The 24,224-nt window shown below is 40.3% G+C and overlaps 1 protein-coding gene across 9 annotated transcripts in view; it reads right to left on the bottom strand.

Annotated features, from left to right (window-relative positions):
- Window positions 1-23,752, bottom strand: part of VRK1 (VRK serine/threonine kinase 1) — a 67,089-nt gene extending 43,337 nt beyond the window's left edge. The window contains exon 1 of one of the 9 annotated variants that reach the window (XM_043548425.1): window positions 23,638-23,752. Coding sequence is in view for 7 of the 9 variants with exons in the window: in XM_027827311.3 (XP_027683112.3) it covers window positions 3,614-3,734 (121 nt within the window). In the remaining 2 variants the exon portion in view is untranslated. Of the gene's footprint in view, window positions 1-174; window positions 380-3,613; window positions 3,961-4,723; window positions 4,873-23,637 lie in introns of those variants that run through there. The other 8 variants (XM_037900926.2, XM_027827311.3, XM_043548428.1 and 5 more) reach the window with 8 other exon arrangements.
- Window positions 23,753-24,224: the final 472 nt, after the last annotated feature.

The raw sequence follows: 24,224 nt of genomic DNA, 5'->3' as shown, positions 1-24,224 counted from the left end.
GAACCTTCCAGTATCCAAAACGCAAAAAGATTTATTTTAACTCTGAATTGCTTTCCAATATTTCTAGCTATTACTGTAAGATAAAAATTTCTTTTATATATATATATATATATAAATATAAAATCCAGACACAGCTTTAAGACGCTTCATCTAAATTTATGAAACAAAGTTTACCCATAATTTGCACTTGGTCCCCTTGAAATGTTTCTCTTCACACTTCAGGTTTTTCTTAATGAGATACAATAGCATCAGGTTAAGGTTAAAGTTCTTCCTCCATTTATAACTGCGGAGAAATCTGACTTGCGTGGTTTGTACAAATTCAAATGTTGAACTAGCCTGGCTAGCTTGAGTGAGTCAGTGAGTGAGAGAGAGGTCCACAGACACTAGGAACTTCTGCTTCTTCCCCACCACTATATATCTGACTTCAGAAAATGCTATACTGACCTGTGCTGCCACATCATCTCCTGGGATTTATTCTTTGTAAAATGCTATCAACCAGAGACAAGACTTGAACTGTTTATATTCAACATATATATTAGTTTTATTAATGAAGAGTTATGGATATACTTCACCCTAGTAACCTCACCATTAGATCTGCTGCTGCCAAACCTGTTTACAGGGAACAAACCACCTTATTTCAACTAACTCCACAAGAGGGGTTAGTGAAGAGTGCTCCCTCCTCCCACAGTTTTCTTTATCCAACATGGTCAAAAGTTACACTCCTGCAGACACTCAGTCAATAAATGAATTAATTATGACATACCCTTAACCATAAAAGTGAAAGATCAGAATGGACAGAGGTTTGACTGTTCCCAGCTGAGAATCCTGCCCTTAACAAATACACTAGATACACATACATGGTTTCTTGACTGTCTACATTCATACCCATCTGTTAGGATGGCATTGTGCCACAAGTTGGTCAAGCTATCACTAGGCCATAGGTGCTAAGCAATTATAGTTTTAAAAGGGCAGCATGCTCAAGGCTAAGCATTCTTTTGCAGAAAACCTGTCCTCTGGAAGTACTGAAGCTCTGGCTCCCCATGCTTCCACATTTGAGATCATATGTTCAGATATGTACCTTCTCAGAAGCTACACAGTATAAGAACAGGAAGATTTTGGGATTGGAAGCAGTTGTAGCTGCCCACAAGAAACACATTTTTAAGACAATGAAATTTGAAGAGAAGGTAAACAGCAAAAAAAAGGAAGGAAAAGACAACCTTTTATTGCTACTTTTGTTACTGTACATAATTTGCCACCCAAAGATTGAAAGGTCTGTTAAACCTTATAGACCACTACCTTTTAATTTAGATATATGACTAGACTATTACCCTCTCCATATTTGGAGGATGTCCCTTGTTTCAAAGCACCTACTTCTCACTGGGATACTACTAACCACCAGCTAACATTTTCATATTAAAAAATAAACATTCATTCCATCTGATCTTAAAATGCTTTACAAAATGATGCACAAAAATCATTCATCTCTAGGAAGGAATGCTGCAGCTATTTTACAATATAGTATCAACAGAATTTATAGGGCAGGAAGTTAAGATTATAACAAAATGAAAGTGATGGGGGAGTGTTTAGATATAATCAAATACAATTTACTCAGATTAGAAGTTTGCCAGAATACCAGCACTAACAGTATTCCTCTTGCACAATACATACTAAGGACAGAACATCAGTTTTATCTCTCATCCAAACAGCACAATACCCACTAACACCACACTTGGGCATACATTTAGTACAGCTTTAGAAGACTTCAAATTACCTACATCGTAGCTTTTTTTGGTTTCTGAACTCTCCCATCAGGGGGGATGGTCCCAGACCCTGGGCCCAAACATCTATACAGCAATTTTTAGCCTTACAGATTGAGCCCCGTGAACCCGAGCCAGCCACAGCTGCGCCACGGGCCTTTTATTCTAGTGTAGACATACCTTTTGAGAGGAGAGATGGTCTATCGCCTGGAGATGCTAGAGTCTCTCTCCCTCTCCATCATAAGTCATTGCAACTTCATCATTGTGTGTGTGTGACCACTCCCCACACTTCACCCCAATCAGTAAATGGAAATATTTTCTATCTCACAGGAGTACTGTGAAGCTTAATTGAATTAGTGCTCACAAACTGGTTTGAAATCCTTGAATGTAGGGTGCTATGTAGATGTCAAATAATATACTCTCTCTTAAGTACTGAAAAGATTTGACCCTGCTTACTGACAGGAACATATTTTTAAGGCGCATGGTTGCACCACTTTATAGGGCTGTTTACTCAGAATTTGCATAGACTGAATAGTTTAGATTTCGCTCCTAACAAATAGAAAAATTACAACAGAAGTAGAGGTTTGTTTGTCTGAACTCTTCTCCAAAACCTCTTTAGTGAGTACAAGGTGACAGTCTGCTTCTCCACATGCTATGCTTGAGGTATGCTCACAATTTAGCAATTCAATCTCCCCATCAGTGATCTTTATAAATGCAATCTGGAATAGTATTCCGGTTACCGCTGTTGTACTCTTAAATAAGCTTGAGTAGACATTTCCCAGTTTTTTTCTTCTTCCATTCTCAATAAAAGTCATATGAATATAAATCAAATTCATTTTAAGGAAGTATTTCTGTATGGGACCATTCAGAATGACTATGCTGTTGAATTCCTTCCTGGTTCTTTTCTTATTTTCTATAAACTGTCATTTTTAGATTTGTTTATCTCAATAGGATTGCTTTTTATTTTTCAGCAGAGAGAGGACAGTGCTGCTGACCTGTGATCCTTTCAGTCAATAGGCAGTTCCAGCTAAACATGAAATCTGTGCATCATTAATAATCCTTACTCATAGCAGAACTCTCCAAGTCTGCCAGCAAAGAAGAAAAAAATACCTTCCTCCTCTCCACAAAAACACTTTCTTTAAAAATACTTTAAACTGTTTGCAGGTTTGGGATTTTTGTTTTATTCAAAACAATGGACACAATTTTGCTCATTTCAGAGAGAAAGGCACCAAAATGGCTACTGATATTTCAGATATTTCTAGTGTCAAAACAGGTAGTTTCTACAGCAATTTATGCGAGAAAGTCTTTTCCCTCCTTCAGGCCTTCTGTTACGTTTAGAATAACACCACACATCTCAGATTAACTGGAGTTATTAAAAATCAATAGGTAGCAAAGTAATTGCTTTAGTTACAGCTATTTAAAAGTTCTTCCCTCTCAGTATTTATGTTCAAACTAGACAGGATGAACCTATATTGGTGGATTTTATAATGTTTTGTCAAGCAAGCAGAAAGCTGGGAAAACTGGACACAGACCTCTTCACATAGAGGGAAAGAGATTTTATTTTTGAATCCCTCAATGCAGAATGAATTAGACCTGCCAAGTCTAGTTCTTTCTAGAAGCAACCTCCCTGATTCTGGATTAATTTTAAACCAGTTTAAACTATCTTCTCCAGCCATCATTAACACTTTGTACTTCAATTAGATTTAAAATCTTCTTCAACTTTCTAACTTTCATTCATACAATTCTCAGACTGATAAAGCCCTTCATATATTTCTATTATCTGGGACCATGTCTAAAAGCCAGACCAGATATAACCCCCAAATCTCTACATCTCTGGACCAGCAATAGACACCTACCCAACAACAAGGAAGTCCTTAAGTTTGAGGTATTTGAGGTGATTTTGCAGAGGGTGAGGACTGCTGTTCTGATATTCATTTGGGGCACTCTATGACCTGGGGAGTCAATGCTGATTCTCATCAAGAATTAAGTGGTATCTCAAAGTCTGTATCAAACAGCGATGACTTTAATGTGGGAAACTTAATCAGGAACAAGACTAAGTCTCCAAACATCACAAAAACCTTTATCACCAGCAGAAGAGACTCAAAAATTCCTGATGAACGATAGAGAAGGTGAGGCATGCCTTGAGCTGCTCTCCTTGGAAATCCATGGGGACAACAGGTTTGAGGCTACACCTGTGCAAATTGAGTCCTATCAACAGCAGAAAAATGGAGCCAACTCATCTCCACAATCCCGGTCACAATAGGATGGACCTGCCCGAGCCTAACTTATTTAGGCAGGATTTTAAGGATACATTTTTTTAAGGTAAAATGTATTTTCTCTCGCATCTTCATCCTCCTAAGTGAGGATGGATTTCAAGTGGTCCCCGCCCTCCACCTCCCCGTGACACTTTTCCTCCCCACCCCTCCCCAAGAGATGAGAAATGCACTTCACTCTTTTCCGCACGGGCTGGGCTGGTTTCCCCCACCCATGACTCACACCTTGGAGTAAACAGCATTACCCGCGTCTAACCCCACGGCCATCAAAAGCCCCTTGACGGCGGCGGCGGGGGGGGGGGCAGGTTCAGAAGCCGGGCACTGCGGGGTTGTGGGCTCCGCAGCTGGGCAGGCCCCGCCCGAGGTTAAGGGGCCGGGATGAACCTCGAGACCTTTCAGTAACGTCTCCCCGGGTGGAAACGGGCCCCTGGGGAACCCGGGCAGCCCTCGAAGGAGTGAGCCCCGCGCCGAGCGAGCCGTGATCTGCCCGCGGGCGGGGGCGGGGTCTGTTCCTCGGCGGGGAGCGAGGGGGGCCAAACCCCTTCTCTCCGCGGGGGCTCGCGGGGCAAAGCGCGACACAGCAGCTTCTCCCGCCCCTTTCCCGGGCCGCAGCCCTGCGCCGCGGGCAGGGGGCGGGCTGAGGCCGGTTCCAGCCGGCCGAGCCCGCCTCCTCAGAGCCCCAGCTTCAAATACCTGCTGGGTCTCAGGAGCCGGGCCCGACCCAGCCGCTCCTTCTTCCCCGTCCGAAATTCCCGCACTGCATGAAGCCCTCAGGCAGCCCGCCCGCCGGGCTACGCATATCCCACTATCGCCCTAGCCTATTGGCTACCTACCCGACAGAGCCCGCCTACAAGAGAACAGAGCCAGCCGCGCACCTCCCCGGCCACCGTCGCTCCCGCCCCACCCCCGAGCCCGGTGCACCCTGGGAGTTGTAGTTTTTGCTGGCTTGGCAGCGCCAGCCTGCGCTGTTCCAGAGCGAAAGGACCACGAGCCGCACGGTGGGGGGCGCGAAGGCAGCCGTGCACAGGAGCAGCCGTGTTCAGGAACGCCAGTTCGGCCACCATCCACCTAATGAGTAAAACCTCAGGAGGCAAGTGGAAAATACAGCCAGAGAGGATGCATCTGCAGAACCCCCCACTCTCAAATCCTGGGACTGGCTTAAAAGCATGAGATTTTAAACACTGAATGGGAGGTTCCCCCCACCCACGCTGGTGTTTGAGCATTTAAAGGTCACGTTTTAAGATTTTCCAGAAGAATGAGGGCTGGAAACTTTTCTAAAGAAGAATGCTGAGAGTCTCATGTAATCATGTTTCAGAGTGGTAGCCGTGTTAGTCTGTATCAGAAAAAAAAAAACAAGGAGTACTTGTGGCACCTTTGAGACGAACAAATTTATTTGGGCATAAGCTTTCGTGGGCTAAAACCCCCTTCATCGGATGCATGCAGTGGAAAATACAGTAGGAAGATATATATACACAGACAACATGAAAAAATGGGTGTTGCCATACCAACTGTAACCAGACCAATTAATTAAGGTGGGCTATTATCAGCAGGAGGAAAAAAAACTTTTCTAGAGCTAATCAGGATGGCCCATTTCAAACAGTTGACAAGAAGGTGTGAGTAACAGTAAGGGGGAAAAATATCATGGGGAAATAGTTTTTCCCCATTTGTGTAATGACCCATCCACTCCGAGTCTTTAGTCTAGCCTAATTTAATGGTGTCCAGTTTGCAAATTAATTCCAATTCTGCAGTTTCTTGGAGTCTGTTTTTGAAGTTTTTTTTGTGGGAGAATTGCAACTTTTAGGTCTGTAACTGAGTGACCAGGGAGGTTGAAGCGTTCTCCGACTGGTTTTTGAATATTATAATTTTTGATGTCTGATGTGTATCCATTTATTCTTTTGCATAGAGATTGTCCGGTTTGGCCAATGTACATGGTAGAGGGGCATTGCTGGCACACGATGGCATATATCACATTGGTAGATGTGCAGGTGAACGAGCCTCTGATGGTGTGGCTGATGTGATTAGGTCCTATGATGGTGTCCCTTGAATAGATATGTGGATAGAGTTGGCAGTGGGCTTTGTTGCAAGGATAGGTTTCTGGGTTAGTGTTTTTGTTGTGTCGTGTGTGGTTGCTGGTAAGTATTTGCTTCAGGTTGGAGGGCTGTGAGTAAGCAAGGACTGGCCTGTCTCCCAAGATCTGTGAGTGAGGGATCGTCCGTCAGGATAGGTTGTAGATCCTTGATGATGCACTGGAGAGGTTTAAGTTGGGGGCTGAAGGTGAAAGCTAGTGGTGTTCTGTTACTTTCTTTGTTGGGCGTTTCCTGTAGTAGGTGATTTCTGGGTATTCTTCTGGCTCTGTCAATCTGTTTCTTCCCTTCAGCAGGTGGGTATTGTAGTTTTAAGAACGTTTGATAGAGATCTTGTAGGTGTTTGTCTCTGTCTGAAGGATTGGAGTAATGTGGTTGTATCTTAGGGCTTGGCTGTAGACAATGGATCATGTGATGTGGTCTGGATGAAAGCTGGAGGCATGTAGGTAAGTATAGCGGTCAGTAGGTTTCTGGTAAAGCTGGAGGCATGTAGGTTTTTTCATGTTCTCTGTGTATATATATCTTCCTACTGTATTTTCCACTGCATGCGTCCGATGAAGTGGGTTTTAGCCCACAAAAGCTTAAGCCCAAATAAATGTGTTAGTCTGTAAGGTGCCACAAGTACTCCTTGTTTGTTTTCATGTAATCATGTGATTCCTGGAGCCAGAGCTTTAAAAAAAAAAAAAAAAAAAAGCACCAGTTACCAGGAAATACCTGCAAGAGCTGGCAACACTGCCATCCTTATTCCTACAGCAAGAGCTTTCGGGCTGAAATAGAAAGGTAGTGGAAGACCCATCCTTGAAACATCTTAAAACTGGACTGAGCTAAACTATATGCTCAAGTATGGCTGCTCTGTGCCATTTGTCAGCTATGCTGGTGCAGAGTGGCTGCAGAACACAGTGCTTCCACAAGGATTATCCCCCAGCATACAGTTTTTGCCAGTCAGGTGCAGAGCCACTGGACTCCAGCACAGGACACATTACAGAGCAAGTCAGGTATGGTCAGGGGAGATAGAAGGAAGCAAGGCAGTACTGCACCCTGATTATTCCCCCCCATTAGGGCCTTAGGCAGCAGGAAACAAGTTAGGCCACTAACCAGGGCTGCCCTGACCCATGTCAAGGCCAAATGCCACTCTCCTCTCCTTCCATGCCAACACCAGGCTCTGCAGTGGCACATGGATGAATTTCATGACATAACTGGACACTAGTTAATCTAAACAGATCTTTTTAGCTTCTGTGATTCTAGGGGTACACCTACTACTAAGAATTTCACAAAAAATAATTATGGTAAATTGTTTCATTTGTTTGCTGGGCTGAGGAACCTTTTCATTCAATCTTAAAGTCAGTTCGTGTTAAAAAAAAATACCAATTCTACATAATATTTTTCATATATGTCAAATCACTTTATAGAATTAATTATACAGTTACAGAATGAGATAAAGGGATAAATTACAAAGGAAACATTTTGGTTTGCCCCCTTTCAGACCTTTTATAGGGTCAAAGCAGATTGTCCTCCTCACCACATATTGGTTTTGTAGGAGTCAAATCTTGATCACCTGGGAGCTCTGATCCAGGTGTCAGCAGATATCACTACATTTCATTCTTTTGTTGTCAGAGACAAATCAAAACACACCCACACTTGCTTCTGTCAAGCTGTGAACTTAGAGAGACACATAGCAGGAAGATTGGAATTTAAGGAAAGCCAAGAGGGGGAGGAAGAAACTGCTTTGTTTGGGGGGGTATGGGGGTTCAGCTCAATGATTTCTTAAACAGAGAGATGATTTGATGGGTGCTCTTAAGAGGTTCCTTTCTTAGGGATGCCAAACAAAGATTAGAATGTGTTAAGACCAATCAAACTGTAATATACCCATCATTATAGTACCTAGATACCTGTTCCCTTTGAAAACCTAGGTTGACCCCACATACTCAGTTGCTCCCATATAATATATTTCTGCTGCTTTTCAACAACCTTTACTGCTTTAAATTCTATACCTTACAACCTGCTCATAGAAAAATCAGAAAAATAAAGGTAAAGAAAGCAGAAGATGCTACACACTGTAGCACTTTGCCCATAAGATCATTCTTATGGTTATGATGGAGGGGTGGGTGGGCCAAATCTCAGTGAGTGGCATTTTGACCCCAAATCCTGTTCCTCCTGAAATTCAAAGGTGTGGCACCTTAAATGCAAATTTTGGTCCATCTCTAATTTTTGCATAACTGAATTTGAGAAAGTTCTTGCGAAACATGTGGTCTTACGGTCTGAGCACAGTACTGCGAGCTGGAAACTCCTGACACTGGTTCCATTGGACTCCTCTGTCACCTGGGACCATTCCCTTAACTTTTCTGCCTCACTTTGCCCATCTTCGTAATGGGAACAGTTCTTACATATCTCACAGGGATGCTAGAATGACATCTGTACATAGTACTATAAAGATATTATTAATATGTTGTTAAAATGGCTTGGATCAGACAGGATTATAATCCTGGCCGAAAAACTAGAGCTCAGAGGTGCGAGCAAGGCTTGTGAGAAGACAGTGATAGTGAATCTTAACTGCCAAATACAACACAGCACTGCCATCCACACCCAGAGAATTTTCCGGTAAGTGCACTGTTACTTTGGGTATGTCTGCACTGCATAGTGTATGCAGATCCGTGTACCCGTGCACGTAGATCCAGGCTTTTCAAGCTCACTTGTGAGCATTCAAACTGCATTTCAGGATATGATGCTTCCATTCATAGCTATGATAGGTTTTGTTAATGCTAGAAAAATGCATTTACTGCACGCTTTTTCTACTTTTTTCTCACCTTTCCATTTTATACTGTTTTCCTCAGTGAAAAGAATGTATACAAGAAGCAGTTACTTTAATTTTTATTTTTAAAAGAATAATAATCATACTATATTTAGGCTTGGCAGAATTCAATGGATTTTTTAAAATTATAATTCTGACATAATATGAATGTTTATTTTTAAGCTTTTTTAGATTTATCTATTTAAATTTTCACAGTTGTGCAAAATAATGGATTTGAAATAAAAATAGAAAATATTCTTATTTAAATTTTCATAGTTGTTGGAAATGATGGGGGAGTCAGACAATTTAATCACAGTTGAAATTGTGGTTCAAAAAGTTATAAAGCTTTAACTGTTAAAACACAAACTGTCAATACACAAAATATACAAAGTAAACATCCTTAAAGCAAACTAAGAATAAATGCTGCTTGAGAACTTACTACTTTGCCTATCCAAAATTTCAATATTAGATTAAATATTTTTTCTTCAGTTTGTGTGTGTACGGTAAAGTAGACATTTACCAACATTTACCGATAAATCTAATTCTTCCAAGACTAAATATAGTATAATAGCAACAGGACACTCCAAAGCCTTTTTGTTGTTACATTAGTATACAATTTAAGAGTATGTAAGGCAGTTTGCCCAGTAACCTCAGCCCTCATGATGCATCCAAGGTGTATATTAATAGGTGAGTACAATATCCTATTGTGTCTGAATGCTATTAACAACTAGTTAGAAACAAAATTATTCCTGCCACATGTTTAAGGATTTCCCCATGTTTCCTTTCATTAGCTGCAGCTAGTAAATTAGACAAATTATTGCATTTGATTATATCTGAACTTAAAGTTTTTACAAGGTGAAGAACACTGTTTCCAGTGATTAAGAAGCCAGAGTAAACTGAAAACATTGTACAGTGGATGAATATAATTGATGTGCAAACAGATGTTAGACAACAGTTTAACGTTTTTATCCAACTCTACCAAAAAAAAAAAAAATATAGGGTGAGAGTGCTAACGCCCTTAACCCATAATGAAAGATATTTTCCTTCAAAGGAAAGTGAATGATGGAAATGAATAATTTTCATGTCTCTAACACCACCGACTCAAGCTCCTCCAAGCAGTTTACAAATAGTGGCTTAAGCTTCAACATCCTGCTGAAGCTTAAGTCACTTATCCCCATTTTACAGATGAAGAAACTGGGGCACAGAACAGTTCAGACATTTGCCACAGTTCACAGAGGAAATCTGCAACAGAACAGGGAAAAGAACAAATTTCCTGACTCCCAATCCTATATCCTAATTACAAGACCATTCTAATAGCTCAACTCTAAGTGTATTAAGTTTACAATTAAAATGCTAAGGGATGGAGGGAGACAGCTCTTATAACTGTTTGAAAATGTTCTGCAGGACTTCATCCCACTACAAATTAAATGAGTTTTTCAAATGCCTTCCTCTGGGTCACATATTCTGCTTGCTAGGTGAACTGGGGCAGGGAGGCAAAATGGGGGGGAGCCCCTAAATCTGCAGATGGGGAGCTATAGCCCTGCAGCATACTTTTTGTCTCCTTCAAACACTGAAAACTCTCTGTGAGATTTGCAAGCTTGTGACTCCACAGGTCAAGAAAAGTGTTCTGGGGGTCAGGCAATGAAAGAACACCAGTCATACTCTCCTCCACAGAAACTGGTTTCCCACCAGAAATCCATGCAAAAATTAAGGCTGGTGAGGCTCGTTCACCTGCACGTCTACCAATGTGATATATGCCATCATGTGCCAGCAATGCCCCTCTGCCATGTACATTGGTCAAACTGGACAGTCTCTACGTAAAAGAATAAATGGACACAAATCAGACGTCAAGAATTATGACATTCAAAAACCAGTTGGAGAACACTTCCATCTCTTTGGTCACTCGATTACAGACCTCAAAAGTTGCAATTTTTCAACAAAAAAAACTTCAAAAACAGACTCCAACAAGAGACTGCTGAATTGGAATTAATTTGCAAACTGGATACAATTAATTTAGGCTTGAATAAAGACTGGGAGTGGATGGGTCATTACACAAAGTAAAACTATTTCCCCATGTTTATTCCCCAACCCCATCCCCCACTGTTCCTCAGATGTTCTTGTCAACTGCTGGAAATGGCCCACCTTGATTATCACTACAAAAGGTCCTCCCCCCCACGCTCTCCTGCTGGTAATAGCTCACCTTAAGTGACCACTCTCCTTACAGAGTGTATGGTAACACCCATTGTTTCATGTTCTCTATGTATATAAATCTCCCCACTGTATTTTCCACTGAATGCATCCAATGAAGTGAGCTGTAGCTCACGAAAGCTTATGCTCAAATAAATGTTCGTCTCTAAGGTGCCACAAGTACTCTTTTTCTTTTTGTGAATACAGATTAACACGGCTGCTACTCTAGAACCAGTAACGAATCCCTTCCACAGAGATGACTCCTCTCAAAAAGGAGGGCAGACTGCAAGGGCCATAGCAAGCAGCAGGTTGGCTCCAGCAGTAGCCCTGCTGTTGGACAGGGGGCAGAATTAAAGGAGCCATTATTCCTTTCCTGAAGAGAATAGAGCCCTTCATGGGGACAGGCTAGTGTTTCCATATCACTCCCTCTATCCATACCTCCATCTGAATTTTTATATCACACCCATCGTATCTCATTGCTGTTCTGCATGGATTTCTAAAAGACTACATGTATTCCCTTTCCACACAGGACTAAACGCCTTGCCCGAGGAGATGTTGCAATTTATATCCACAAGTATCAAACCGGGGAGCATGTTTCTTCCTTCTGTGGGTTTATCTGCAGGTAGGCAGCATGAGGCTCCAATATTAGTACTAATGCTAGTTTTGCCTTGATGTTGACTTCAGCTATTCTTAATTGGCTTCTTTTTAGGATCTGCTTAAAAGAGATTATATAACAAACAATGTATCCAAAAAACGTATCATATTCTGGTAAGAAGGAATGTCACTCTAACTCTAGCCAGTCATCCAAGCTCAATTTACATTAAAAAAATTAATATCCAAATTCCTTTTTGTTACTTCGCACACAGCTTATTATTCCTGGCAAAACTGCACATGGATGCTAAAAACAGAGTGTTTATTTTATTATGATCAAGTAAAATTTTCTGAAAATGAAAAGTAAAAAACTGAGTAAAGATATGGATGAGTCAAAAGTCAGTTCGATAAATCAAGAATAATCTCCTGGAAAATTCTATAAATGTTCAGTTTTAGACTAAAGTCATACAAAAATCATAGTCCTCAGTGACCTGTTAAGTTTTTCATTCTGCTATCTGAAGCAAATACACACAGTCTGGAATGGCCAGCAATCTCCAAAAATATTGAGCAGAAAATTGAATCAATTTTCCTCACATACATTTGAAATGATTTTATTTTTATTTTTTTGGGGCAGGGGGCATTGCCCTTTCTTCTGTGATTTGGTTCTTCTGCAGCATTGTTGGTACACTACTTCAAAAATATGTTTTTACTTCTTACAAAAACCTTACAAAACAATAAAATGATTAATTTTAATGATTATAACATCAAATTATTTTAAATGGTTGGGGAAATATAAATATATATCACTTCTGTAGATATAAATAAAATACTAAGTAGGTCATTAAAATATTCTGAGTCAGTATTTAAACAGTGAATGAAATTCACCCTACACCTTCTGGGCTGAAGTACTATGTGGGGCTTGTGTAGCATGCACTGAGGTGAATCTCTTCTGGGGAGAAATTAAGTGGGAAGAGTATATGTAAAGATGGGGACTAACTTCACTGACTTGAGTGGAATTACACTGGGATGACTGAAGTCAGAGTATGGCCTAGGATACATACAGCAAGTGAATAAAGAAGGGGGGAAAAGGGTTGGGGTGCTGGAGGGAGAACATTACTGCATTACCACCATGCTGGTGTAGAAAAGCTGCTAAAGAAAGACCATTTGGAAAGTTTCTCTTTTCCTGTTTGTGATGCTAACAGACAGATGATTTGAAGATGTTAGTGACTCATTTTAACTACCATGAGGCTTCTAAGACTAGAGTCTGTTTGAAGTGCACTAAATTAATCGGCGTTCGTGATTTTTTTTATTTTTAAAGAGCTTGTATGTTTACTTTGGTTGCAGTCCAAAGTTTATATGGGTGGCAACACTTTTTACTTTCATTTAACTACCTTAAAGTGAAGTGTTTCAGTCACCTTAGTTTGGACATGTTTTTATAGGGTGCATGTGTGTGTACACACACACGCACACACACACTCTCTCTCTCTCTCTCTCTCTGGAATACCATATGCAATAGATGTGTTATAGTACACACACAAACAATACATGGGGTCTTACTACAATCGTAAAAAGAACTTCTGTTTATCATCAAACATTTCATATATCCCATTACATGTGAAAGAATTATTATCTATCCTGTTGCAGTGAAACACTTTTTCCTATAATGGAATTTTACTCTGGAAATTTATTTTGGTATTAAAAGGTTCCACTTTATAATGTCTATGGTTCAATCAGTGATCTAAAAGGCACTTAAATGCTTTGAACAAGATACATAAAACGCTTTTCTTGCGAAAGCTTTGCTGTATCTACCAATTTTACCATTGATCTCTTTCCATGTAAGGCAGTTCTGGAAGCTGCCCATGATGTATAAAATCACATGGTGGCTTTTGATCTCCAGCTGGTGATTAAAGCACATTATGGAGGTTTGAAATTTTCTTGTGGCCATTAGCATACCTCTAAACAGTTCTCTATTAAATGGTAGCAGTGTTTTCAATACATGTTATTTAAACAAGAAACCAAGAATCTATAAACTTTGTGTTTACCATGCTTTGTAGCTTAGAGGACACAGATCTCTTGAATGAAGTGAGTTTGGTTTTAGTGGTACACTGAGTGATCAAATAGTGACTTCTTGAGGTAAATAGGCTCAAGCAAAATGCAGCGAAGAATAAAGATATATATTTATTTTTAAACCCTCATTTAATAGAAACAAGCAGAGCCCCAGGCTTTGCAGGACCTTATGTAAATAGACTGGTATCTGCACTCCCACACTGCCTGCTGTTTAAGGATCTCTCAATCACATCTGAGGTCAGCAGGCGATCATGGTTTTGCCATGGTGGGTTTTACAGTACAGACCTTATTTCTCAGCCTGAAATCTGAATCTTGTTCTTTCCCAGTTTTTAAAAGTATCTTTAAGTACAGTTACCTTCCCTTCCAATCCCTTTGAGGTTCCCTTTAGTAAAATCAGACCACCACCACCACCCCCGCCTCATTTTTAATGTATATCCACTTCATTATGTTTATTATATTGTGCTTATTACTGTTGTTTTACGCTGGTACCATAATATAAATAGTAGTGTGGTAGGTACATCACAGATAAGAAGACATAGTCCCTGAGAAACCAGATGAAGAGCTCCAAGACTTTCTGCAATTCCTCCCCTTCCCACCTATAAATAAAAGTACTGTAAATGAATATTTCTGTTTACTCCGTTTTTTATTTTCATGACAACAGAAGTAAGGGCTGAAAGAGGGGAGAGTATTGGCCTGGAAAGGATGTTCCAGTTGTAGGGAGCACATATGGAAAAGCACAGCAACCACTGTGGGAGAAGTAGACAAACAGAACATCAAGGCTATTAATCATTGGCAGATAGAGGAGGGCACACAATAAGAGACATCTTTGTTTTAATCCTGTGTTATATCATGCCCCTAGCACTGTGGCAGGACACATTATAGTTGTGTTCAAGAAGTCTCATGCTCACATCACAGTATTATCAGATTGCTTAATAAAAGCTAGGAGGAAAAAGCAGAACTCCAGAGCAGACAAATCTATGTAAAGGCAACTTTCCCCCTCTCATTTATGTCAAAGTAGCACCCTAAAATGAGCAAGGCACTGTACAGACACAGGACATAATAGTTCCTGTCCCAAAGAGCTTACTATCCAAGAAGAAAAACAGATGGAGGGTAGGTGGATGCAGTATAGATGCACAATACAATATACAACCAAATAGCATGTTTGACAGACTGGCTGACCATGCAAACTTTCCATTTAGTGAAAAAGTCATCTTCCATTTAAGATATTCCTGATATTACCCATACGATGGCAAAAACATTCACCCTGATGGTAACATTATACCCTGTTGCTATTGGAATCCCCACTTTACTGGCCCCTGGCAGACCTTAAGTAGAACTGCCAGGAGAACAGCAACACTCCTTGCTGCTCTCCTGTACTCAACCCTAACAAGCTGTCCTTGTTACACCAATCTACAGCATACTTCTGGCGTTCATGGCCATACTAATTTACATAACATTTACATAATGTTAATAAAAATCTACAATTTACATAAAAACTGTCTCCCTCTCAGTCCCCAATGGCACCACTTTTTTCTAAGGAACTGTACGTAGCCCCACCACTATGTGGCCCATTGGTTACAATATACTTCAACCTAAGAGTAAGAAATTCTCAACAAAATTTAACAAAAATGCAGTTAATTACCACTGACATTCTCTCCTTCATTACACAAGCACACCCTGAGTTTAATCACATGCATTATTGTAATCAACCTGTCAATCACATTTTGAAATATTTCATTTTTTTGACATAATTACTGTAGAATCACTGCAGCCCGTCTAAATCATGGATATGGCAAGACTGATATTGTATTGCAAAATGCGATCTGACAAAAAAAATTGATGCTTCTGCACAGAAATTAAAGAAACATTGAACTGCTAATGGTTTTGCCCTGCAAATATGTTACATTAGGTAGACTGTCAAGAGTTAATATAACTGCCTGCCCACTCACTGAAGGACATACTTATTCCTGTCATTCTTTAAATGCCTAAACATTGTCCATGTCAATTTTTTAAAAGGCCTCTGTGGCTATATTTTGTTTAATTAGCATGATTTGTGTAGGGATCTGCTGCTTTAGATGGAGTGGGTTTATAGCCTAGCAGATGAAGAAAACATTTAAAGAACCAAGCAGCAAGGAAATGTGATGCTGGGAAAGGACTTGGCTAAGGAGGGGAACTCTTTTGAGGTGGCCTTACATTGAAAAATTGGACATCTATACTGGAACAGACAGATCAGAGATTTGCAAATGTCTTGTGCTCAATATGAAACTCACATAACATGTGCTGATCATTCTTTTCAGGAATACTAATTTGTTTTGGGGTCCAGTAGAGGTAATAAAAAATAAATAAAATAAATAAATAAATAAAAAATAAACTTTTTTATGTTTAAAATTACACTTCCAAACACATGAACTATATATAGAGGTAGGAGGTGATTGATGAAGGATATCCATCTGTTAGGGATTGGAAACTTTTTTATTTAATTCCGAATTACATGTCTCTGGCTCAGGTGACTGGTAACAAGATATGGAGTCTTAATTGCTGGATATTAATTCATACCTGAATAAGTCAGTAATGACCAGAAATTGTTACCATCTGATGATTCTTTGGTGGGCTCTGTGAAATGAGTCTGTGGTCCCAGTCCACTTTCTATGCGGACAGATGTCTCCCTTCCCAGAAACAACTGTCACAATGGGCATTGGTCATCACACTTGTCGGCAGACTCAGCAATGAGGCCAGGAACTGATCAGATTGGAGAGTGAAGTACTCTCTTATTCCTAAAATCAGGGTTGAGGTACATTGTTGAGGCATTGGGGGTTGCTTGAAAAGGTTTTCTACAAGAACAGAAGATTTCAGTTTGCAACACTGTCAGCCGTAGCACCTTTCACATGAGCAATGTAATTCACTTTAATAAACCAATTTATCTAGGTAGTTCCAGAGAAGTATTTCAATAAAATCATTTAATCTAATTGTATATGAATAATTTCATCTCTTATGTAAGGCTAAATTATCTTCTCTTTACATTTTTTTTCTTTTAAACTAAGTGACTTTAGTGCTAGAGAGGTGCTGGATTGACAGTCCTCTATCAAGCCATAGAATAGGCATAAAACTTTGCAGGCCTTCCCCATACTGTACCATCCCTTACCTGGGGAGACCTCTTGTAGTTGTGATCAGTCTCCTCTCAACATCCATTACATTCTTAGCCTCTCCAATGAGACTATCAACACATGGAAGCCCCTTGTTGCCAACTATAGTGGTAGCTTTTATGTGGTGGAAATTTGGTTTTTAACTAAAACTGACGCTGGCACAATTCAGAAAATTAATGTTTTCATAGAATCATAGACGATTAGAGTTGAAAGAGACCTCAGGAGGTCATCTAGTCCAACCCCCTGCTCAAAGCAGAACGAACCCCCACCTAAATCATCCCAGCCAGGGCTTTGTCAAGCCGGGCCTTAAAAACCTCTAAGGATGGAGATTCCACCACCTTCCTAGGTAACCCATTCCAGTGCTTCTCTACTCTCCTCATGAAATAGTGTTTCCTAATATCCAGCCTAGACCTCCCCCACTGCAACTTGAGACCATTGCTCCTTGTCATCTGCCACCACTGGGAACAGCCTAGCTCCATCTTCTTTGGAACCCCACTTCAAGTAGTTGAAAGCAGCTATCAAATCCCCCCTCACTCTTCTCTTCTGCAGACTAAATAAGCCCAGTTCCCTCAGCCTCTCCTCGTAAGACGTGTGCCCCAGCCCCCTTATCATTTTCGTTGCCCTCCGCTGGACTGTCTCCAATTTGTCCACATCCTTTCTGTAGCGGGGGCTGTAGAGGGAAATAAGCACTTCCCTCGATCTGCTGGCAGTGCTATTTGGCAATTATCTCACCTCCTGAGAACCCTATTTGTAAGATCTGTTATTGATCGTCGAGTTTCCATACCCAGGACCAGCTTTAGGCACCAGCAAAGTAAACATGTGCTTGGGGAGGCACAATTCCAGGGGAAGCATTCCGGCCACTTTTTTTTTTTTTTTTTTGCTTGGGCAGTTGTGCTCTCGGAGCAGCAAATTTTTGCTTGGGGCGGCAAAAAACCTAGAGCCAGCCCTGTCCATACCATGTGTACAGACATCTGCTTGAGGCATTTAATGAATTAATACATGAATAGCAAATGAGGAAGCAAGGATCAATCAACTTTGCTCTTTGCCACAGTGCGACTGCTACTCACTGAAAGTGCCTATAGAGATTCTGATGGTGTCTACACTAGGAAATGAGTAGTTTGTGAGAACGGGTGTACAGAACTGCTCCAATCTCCCTCCCTCCCTCCCATGTTTATTGAAAACAATTGCCCTTCTGCGGTGTACAAGGTCAAGAGTTCTACATGCATTCTAGCAAAGCATGTTACATACCTGGTAGAATAGGTATCGGGCACCTTTTGTTACAGAAGGTGTCAAACTCTGTTGACCTTGTCTACACCCACTTGAAGGGGCAAGGAGGAAGCAGTTTGACACTCACTATTAAAATAGTTAATTTTCTTGATAAGGACAGGGTCCTAGAGGGCATTAAAATGACTAAGCCCACCATAATGAAATAAATAAAAAAGTGAGTTCTGCAGTTTTTATGACACGGTACTCACTGGCAATACACTAAAACTGTCCACTAACCATTTTCATCCGCCATGGAATCTCAACATACTGAATTTAATATCATTCCTATCTGTGTTCTTTCACTTGTTAATAATCAAATTGCAGCCATGAACCTTTTCATTTAAAAATACTTGCTCCAAAAAGTAAGCACAGCCATTTGAAACAATTTTGTAGTGATCTTGGAATGGAATGTAAGCTTTAAAATGTTGAATTTGTAAGACTGCCACTTTGTAAACATATTATAATGTATATTGGTCTATATTGGTGAACAGCATAATAATAATGTACTTTAAAAACAGTTTGAAATGTAGCTTCTAACATATAAAGCAGTGAAGATGACTAATATGAGAATATGGCATTTCACTGCAAACCTAATGAAGGCTTCTGAAAATCATAGTATCTCATCACCACACTGACTACATTGACTGCAATATAGTCAATAGTATATTCACTGCTAGAGAGGCTATGAGTATAAAAGTATTCCCTCTCTCCTGATAAAAGTAACTTAACCAGGCTTTTAACTTAACCAGCCTGAAGTTGATGTGTAAAAGTAAATTTTTCCTGTTTCATGACTTTTATATAACTTATTCTTGAAGATTTCTGTCGTAATTATATCCTTTACCCTTGACCAATGTAAATTCTGCTTTTGCGTCTGATTTTTTGGGGCCTTTTGAGAATGACCATTAAAGTAATAACAATATTTTAATGGATATTTTATCAGCAAAGCCCTCAAATTAGTGCCTGCAGTGCACCTGTTTTGATAGCTTCAGAAGGCTCCAGGGGAAACAATTACTCATAAAAAGATTAGATTACCTCACCTTTCCTGGGTATTTTAAATAAAACATTTTATTCACTTAAAGCTGACAACTCTTTCTAAATGTTTGGTGTTTACTTGTGTTTTACCAATTTATTTTTTTTACACAGGCAGTATTTTAAGCCCAGTTCTGCAGCTGCCCAGAGCAGAATGCTGAGTATTGTCCCTTAGGAAGGCTGTGATACTCAGCTCATATTTTCCAGGAGTGTGAAGGAAAAGGAGCTGCCTATCTTAGATGGGGAGGGAAGGAGGCTGCAGATGTGTGTCAGTGTAGGTAGCTCTGGCAGTGCCTGTTTGGCTGGGCATAGATGACAGTTCAAAATGTTTCCAAGAACGATCTTTCAAACACGCCTGTGGTCTGAGGGCCACTAAACCTCCCAGCAACTGGACTGTGCTGTGGATTTGGAAACATTTTATATTTAATATAATATCTTAGTTACCAAAACCTCAAAATGGAGAATTTTCAGGAAATACTTGCAGATCTTTTCTGTTTGCTCAATAGAGCAGAATGTGTAACTCTCAGCTCTGTTTACCCAAAAAAAGTTCTGATCCCTCCACTGAGTGTAAGCCACTCAGCAGTGGATATGAAAGACATTTCTCACCGTTTGTATTATATGGCATTAGGCAAATTACTTGCAATGCACCACATTGGATTCAGTGAATCTTTTTCAAATTAACAACATGGCTTAAAGATACAAGGCCTAATTCTCCATTTAGCTGTACTTTGTGTGGTCCTTTAAACCAAGACAAAGTGATTACACAGTGAGTGTAAATTGTTACCATTGATTTAGTAACATATTACTTCCATTTTGACCTATTGTAAATTTCTACTCAAGATACAGGGTATCTTTTGTAAAAAATGCAAAAAATAAGATAAAAGCAAGCACATAACGAGAATCAACCCTGTAAAATACTTGTAAGAACATGCATAAATTCCAACCCTCAGAAATATGAAGTCACAGAAGAACACACAAAGTCCAAAACCAACATGGTAAATACATATGAAAAACACTCACAAAACTCATGGGAGAAGCTCCACAAAAAGAACCAAAAGAGATCTGCCTATTATTATTTCATATTTAGACTACCGTAGTGCTGAGGTCAGAGACCGGGACCCTACTGTGCTAGGCACTGTACAAAAACAGAACACCAAAGGCAGGTCTGGGTTGGGTCTCTTTAGCAGCTGAGTGAAAGAAAAGACAGGTGGTAGGAGTGGGCAGCTGAGGGAATCAGTCTGGTGGCAGAGAGAGAAGAGTTGCACTTAGTCTCCCTGGGCATGAGAGACCCAATGGGAAGCCATAAAGCAGAAAGATGGAGCAGGATCCAGAGAGGACAAGGAGAGCAGATCCACAATTACTGGAGACAAGAACAGATCAACAGAGAGGAGGCTCTTTCAATCATCACTGGAGGGGAAGAGATTGGTGCCACCAGGAAGAGGAGGCAGTATCTTTTCCAAGGACTTTCTACTACTACCACTGTAGTATCTAAGCACTTCCCAGCTGAGGAAGAAGAGTAGGAGACTGAGGCAGCCAGGGATGGTAGGAGACATTCACCAGCTCCAGGGTCAGAGTTGTTCCTCAGCGAAATTTGTTTAGCTTATTTGGAGACCAGGCAGTATGTGCCAAACTTGGCACCAGCTAAATCTGCTTCTTGCTATTGTGATGTTTTAGTTCTTTATGCATTAAATGATAAACAATGGCTAATATATATTTTAGAAAATTAAGGTGTGAATTTGTAGTCTATGAAAATAAACTAATGGCCAGGTATATCATAGGCAGGGATTGTTCTGGCTACCACACCACCCTGCCAGTGTACTTCAAGCTTGACTTACAATTGCCTGTTACAACATTTCAGTGTCATCTCTCTCTGCAGGGGGGCGAAAAGATGGTGCTGAACTTGTGTAGTGGAATGAAATCTATTCTATAAAGGCTTCATATTGTTATTATTCAGATCCAAAGTGATATTAACACAATGCACTACAAAAGCTCCAAAAGTGTCTTTATGATGCAGGGCACTAATGCTTATTATTTTCATTATGCATTCAACAGGAGACTCCCTGCAAATGGAATCTCATGTCATTACACAGTATGGATACTGCATCCTGACTAGAGGATGACACCAGAACAATCCAGCTCACATTGTTCTAGGTCTGTGGACCTGAAGGGCCTGTTAATGGAAAGAAAGGGGAGGGTGGCGGGTTTTTTATACTACTGTCCAAAGACCAAAGGGACTGGATGGCTCAAGAAGATAGAAACTCTCCTTCCTATTGTAGGTCACTGGGTTAAACTAAACAGGAACAAGGTGCTCTTATTCCAGAATCATCTACACATGGAGCTGTTCCTGAATAACTCTGTGTAGACAAACCCTTAGTGGGCAATGAGTGAATTACCCTCTCATCGCAAAAGGCTGTTCCCCGTGTCAAGAGGCAAGGCACACTACAGAATAGCACTGCTGCTTCGCAATGCTGTACCTACTTTCTGGCGAGAGGACCTCATTATACAGGGTTGTCAGTAAGACTGTTCATAAAGAGTAAATTCACATGATTTTTTTTTTTTGAACTTCGTAACAAACCTATGGGCAGTTAGGGCTTCCCTGAGCAACTTGGAACTTCATATAAACACCAGGAGAGAATGCAGATCTCTGCCTGACAGAGTCTCCTAATGGCCTGGGGTACCAGAGAATCTCCATTAGCAGGATAGCTAGTGGTATACACTGTAATGAACAGGCCATTGTGTGTATATGTTAAAACACAATTATCCAGTCCTGTGTCTTATATAAAAGATTCACATCAGTGTCTGTTTTGCATCATAAAATACTTAGTGGACAGCTGAACAGAGCACTAGTACTGGCTGAACTTTCCTAATCCTAAAGGGTGACTCATGACACTGTGTTAATAGAAAAGAACAAGCTTTTAACTCACAATGATGATTGCAAGCAGCATCCTGGTCCATTCTGTTAACTGAAATGAATTCCCTTCTCTTCAAAAGGTAATAAAATTCATATTCTGAGCTTCTCATTGCCTTATTCTGTCATGCTTCCTAATGCCTCTGAGGTTCACTTCTGCCAGAATCAAAAGTGCTTTATTCACTGCTCTAACATTGGGATATCACTCCTCAGCTTCATTTTGGAATCCTCTCGCCTGATGTCAAAGCAGCTTTTGTGGGCACCCCTTCATTGTTATCTCTACAGTATTCTTAATGTGCCTGTGATTTTCCTCGTGATATCATACAGAGCACAGTTTAAAACAAAACAACAAGCAAATGGAAACAATACTGATGCAAGCTGATCAAGTGCAAAAGAAAAATTAAGGAACTCACCACTGGTGACTGATCATGTATGACCAAATTACAATAAGGGAAATGTCAGAGGCACTTGTGATTAAAACAAGCTCACTAAGGCCACAGTCCTGCAAGTGACTGCATGCTGGCAGACTCCTATATATGCAGATCCCCATTAGCTTTAACAGGAGCCTGCCCACACTGAGTCCCTCACAGGATTGAGACCGAAATGATTTTACAAGATACAGCTCTGCACAGCCGTTTATTCATCCACAGGCATTTTGAAAGTGCCTATCACAAAGGTAGATGGGATCTGTATCAAAAAGTAGTATTTAGCCCTGGGTTTCAACATAAGATACCAAAAGGAAATCAAAGTTTAAGCTGTCACTCTGTCTTTTACTCACTCCATTAGGGCTACGTATTTCTAGACATATGATAGGTGGCATCATATACTATTCTGTGATTCCTAAAAGTCCATTTCACGACAGCTTGAGTTAAGTCTGGAGTGGCTGCTGTACCTCCGAGTCACCTCGCTTTTGCCAAAGTTCCTATCTTGCTACTTTAAAGCATCTGGTCAGATAGAATAGTAAGAGAGACATCTCCCCAGATACACACACCACAAGCAGGGATGCAACAAGTGAGAGTTTGAACAGGGTAAGAACTGAGCAGAGATTAAAAAAAATTATTGTGAGCGAATTAAGCATTGTAATAGTGAAGATATTGGCTAGAGCCAGGCTGTGTACAGGCAAAGAAGAGACTGTTAGCACGAAACAGGGAGCACCTCAGGGGACACGCCTACAGACAGTCTGTCACCCACTGCTTTTAACATTCCATTTCAAAGTTTAATTAGATATTAATTTCTGAATGCTTAAATAATATTAACCCCTTTGAGTGGCCTCAGCGTGCATCAGCTTCCACAGACAAATCTATAACAGAACCGCTATCCCCTTACCCATTACCCTGAGAAAGAAAATTTTAACAATCACCAGAAAGGAAATGTTTTCTAGTTACAAACAACAAGTCTATTATCTATCAAAAGAAACCACTTCTGGTGCCAAGAATTACTTCATCACTGCTACACTGGGAGAAATATTAAATCCTTCACTTAAACACATAAGCAAATAACAATAACACTTTGTACTTGATAAGTTACAGCACTTAATATCTTACCTCAGACAAAGAAAAAGTTCAGGTGCTCTAGTAGAACTTCCCTATAGAGGGAAGGTATGGGTGCATTTGGGGAGTGGTATACCTAAAACACTACATAAAGCTCCCTTTAGGGGCAGGTGTTGCTTGACTTTCCATTTATATAAGGGAGTGTCCGGGGAGGACTAGAGTTATTGCTCCACCCAGATCACAACAGGGCCCACCTTTTCCTGCAGAGGTATTATAAAAAGCAAGTGCCTAAGTGAAGTCTTGTTTCTTGGGATATGAGGTACATGTTAGAATAATAAAAAGTGCTAGTGTAAGGCAAAGGGTTAGTTATCATTGTTTTCTTTCACCTCACTGTGCTAACAATGTTTTAATGGCCTTTCTAATTTGGTGATGACTAAAATGGTGATAACCAATTTGAGAGTTATTAAAATAACTTCATTTGTAAACCTTAATTCTAGATACTCTTTGGTTAACAGACCCCAGGAAAATCTTTCATGTTGAACTGCCTTATATATATTAAGGGCTAAATTTTGCCAATATAACTTGGCCTGAGTAGATTCTTACCCTGTGAGCAGTCCCAGGAACTGCTTAAGGGGAGTATT

This window comes from Chelonia mydas, chromosome 6 (genome assembly GCF_015237465.2).
Source record: "Chelonia mydas isolate rCheMyd1 chromosome 6, rCheMyd1.pri.v2, whole genome shotgun sequence".
Lineage (NCBI taxonomy): Eukaryota > Metazoa > Chordata > Testudines > Cheloniidae > Chelonia > Chelonia mydas.
Note: the sequence above shows the minus strand (reverse complement) of the source record. Positions and strands in the feature narration are given on the sequence as shown.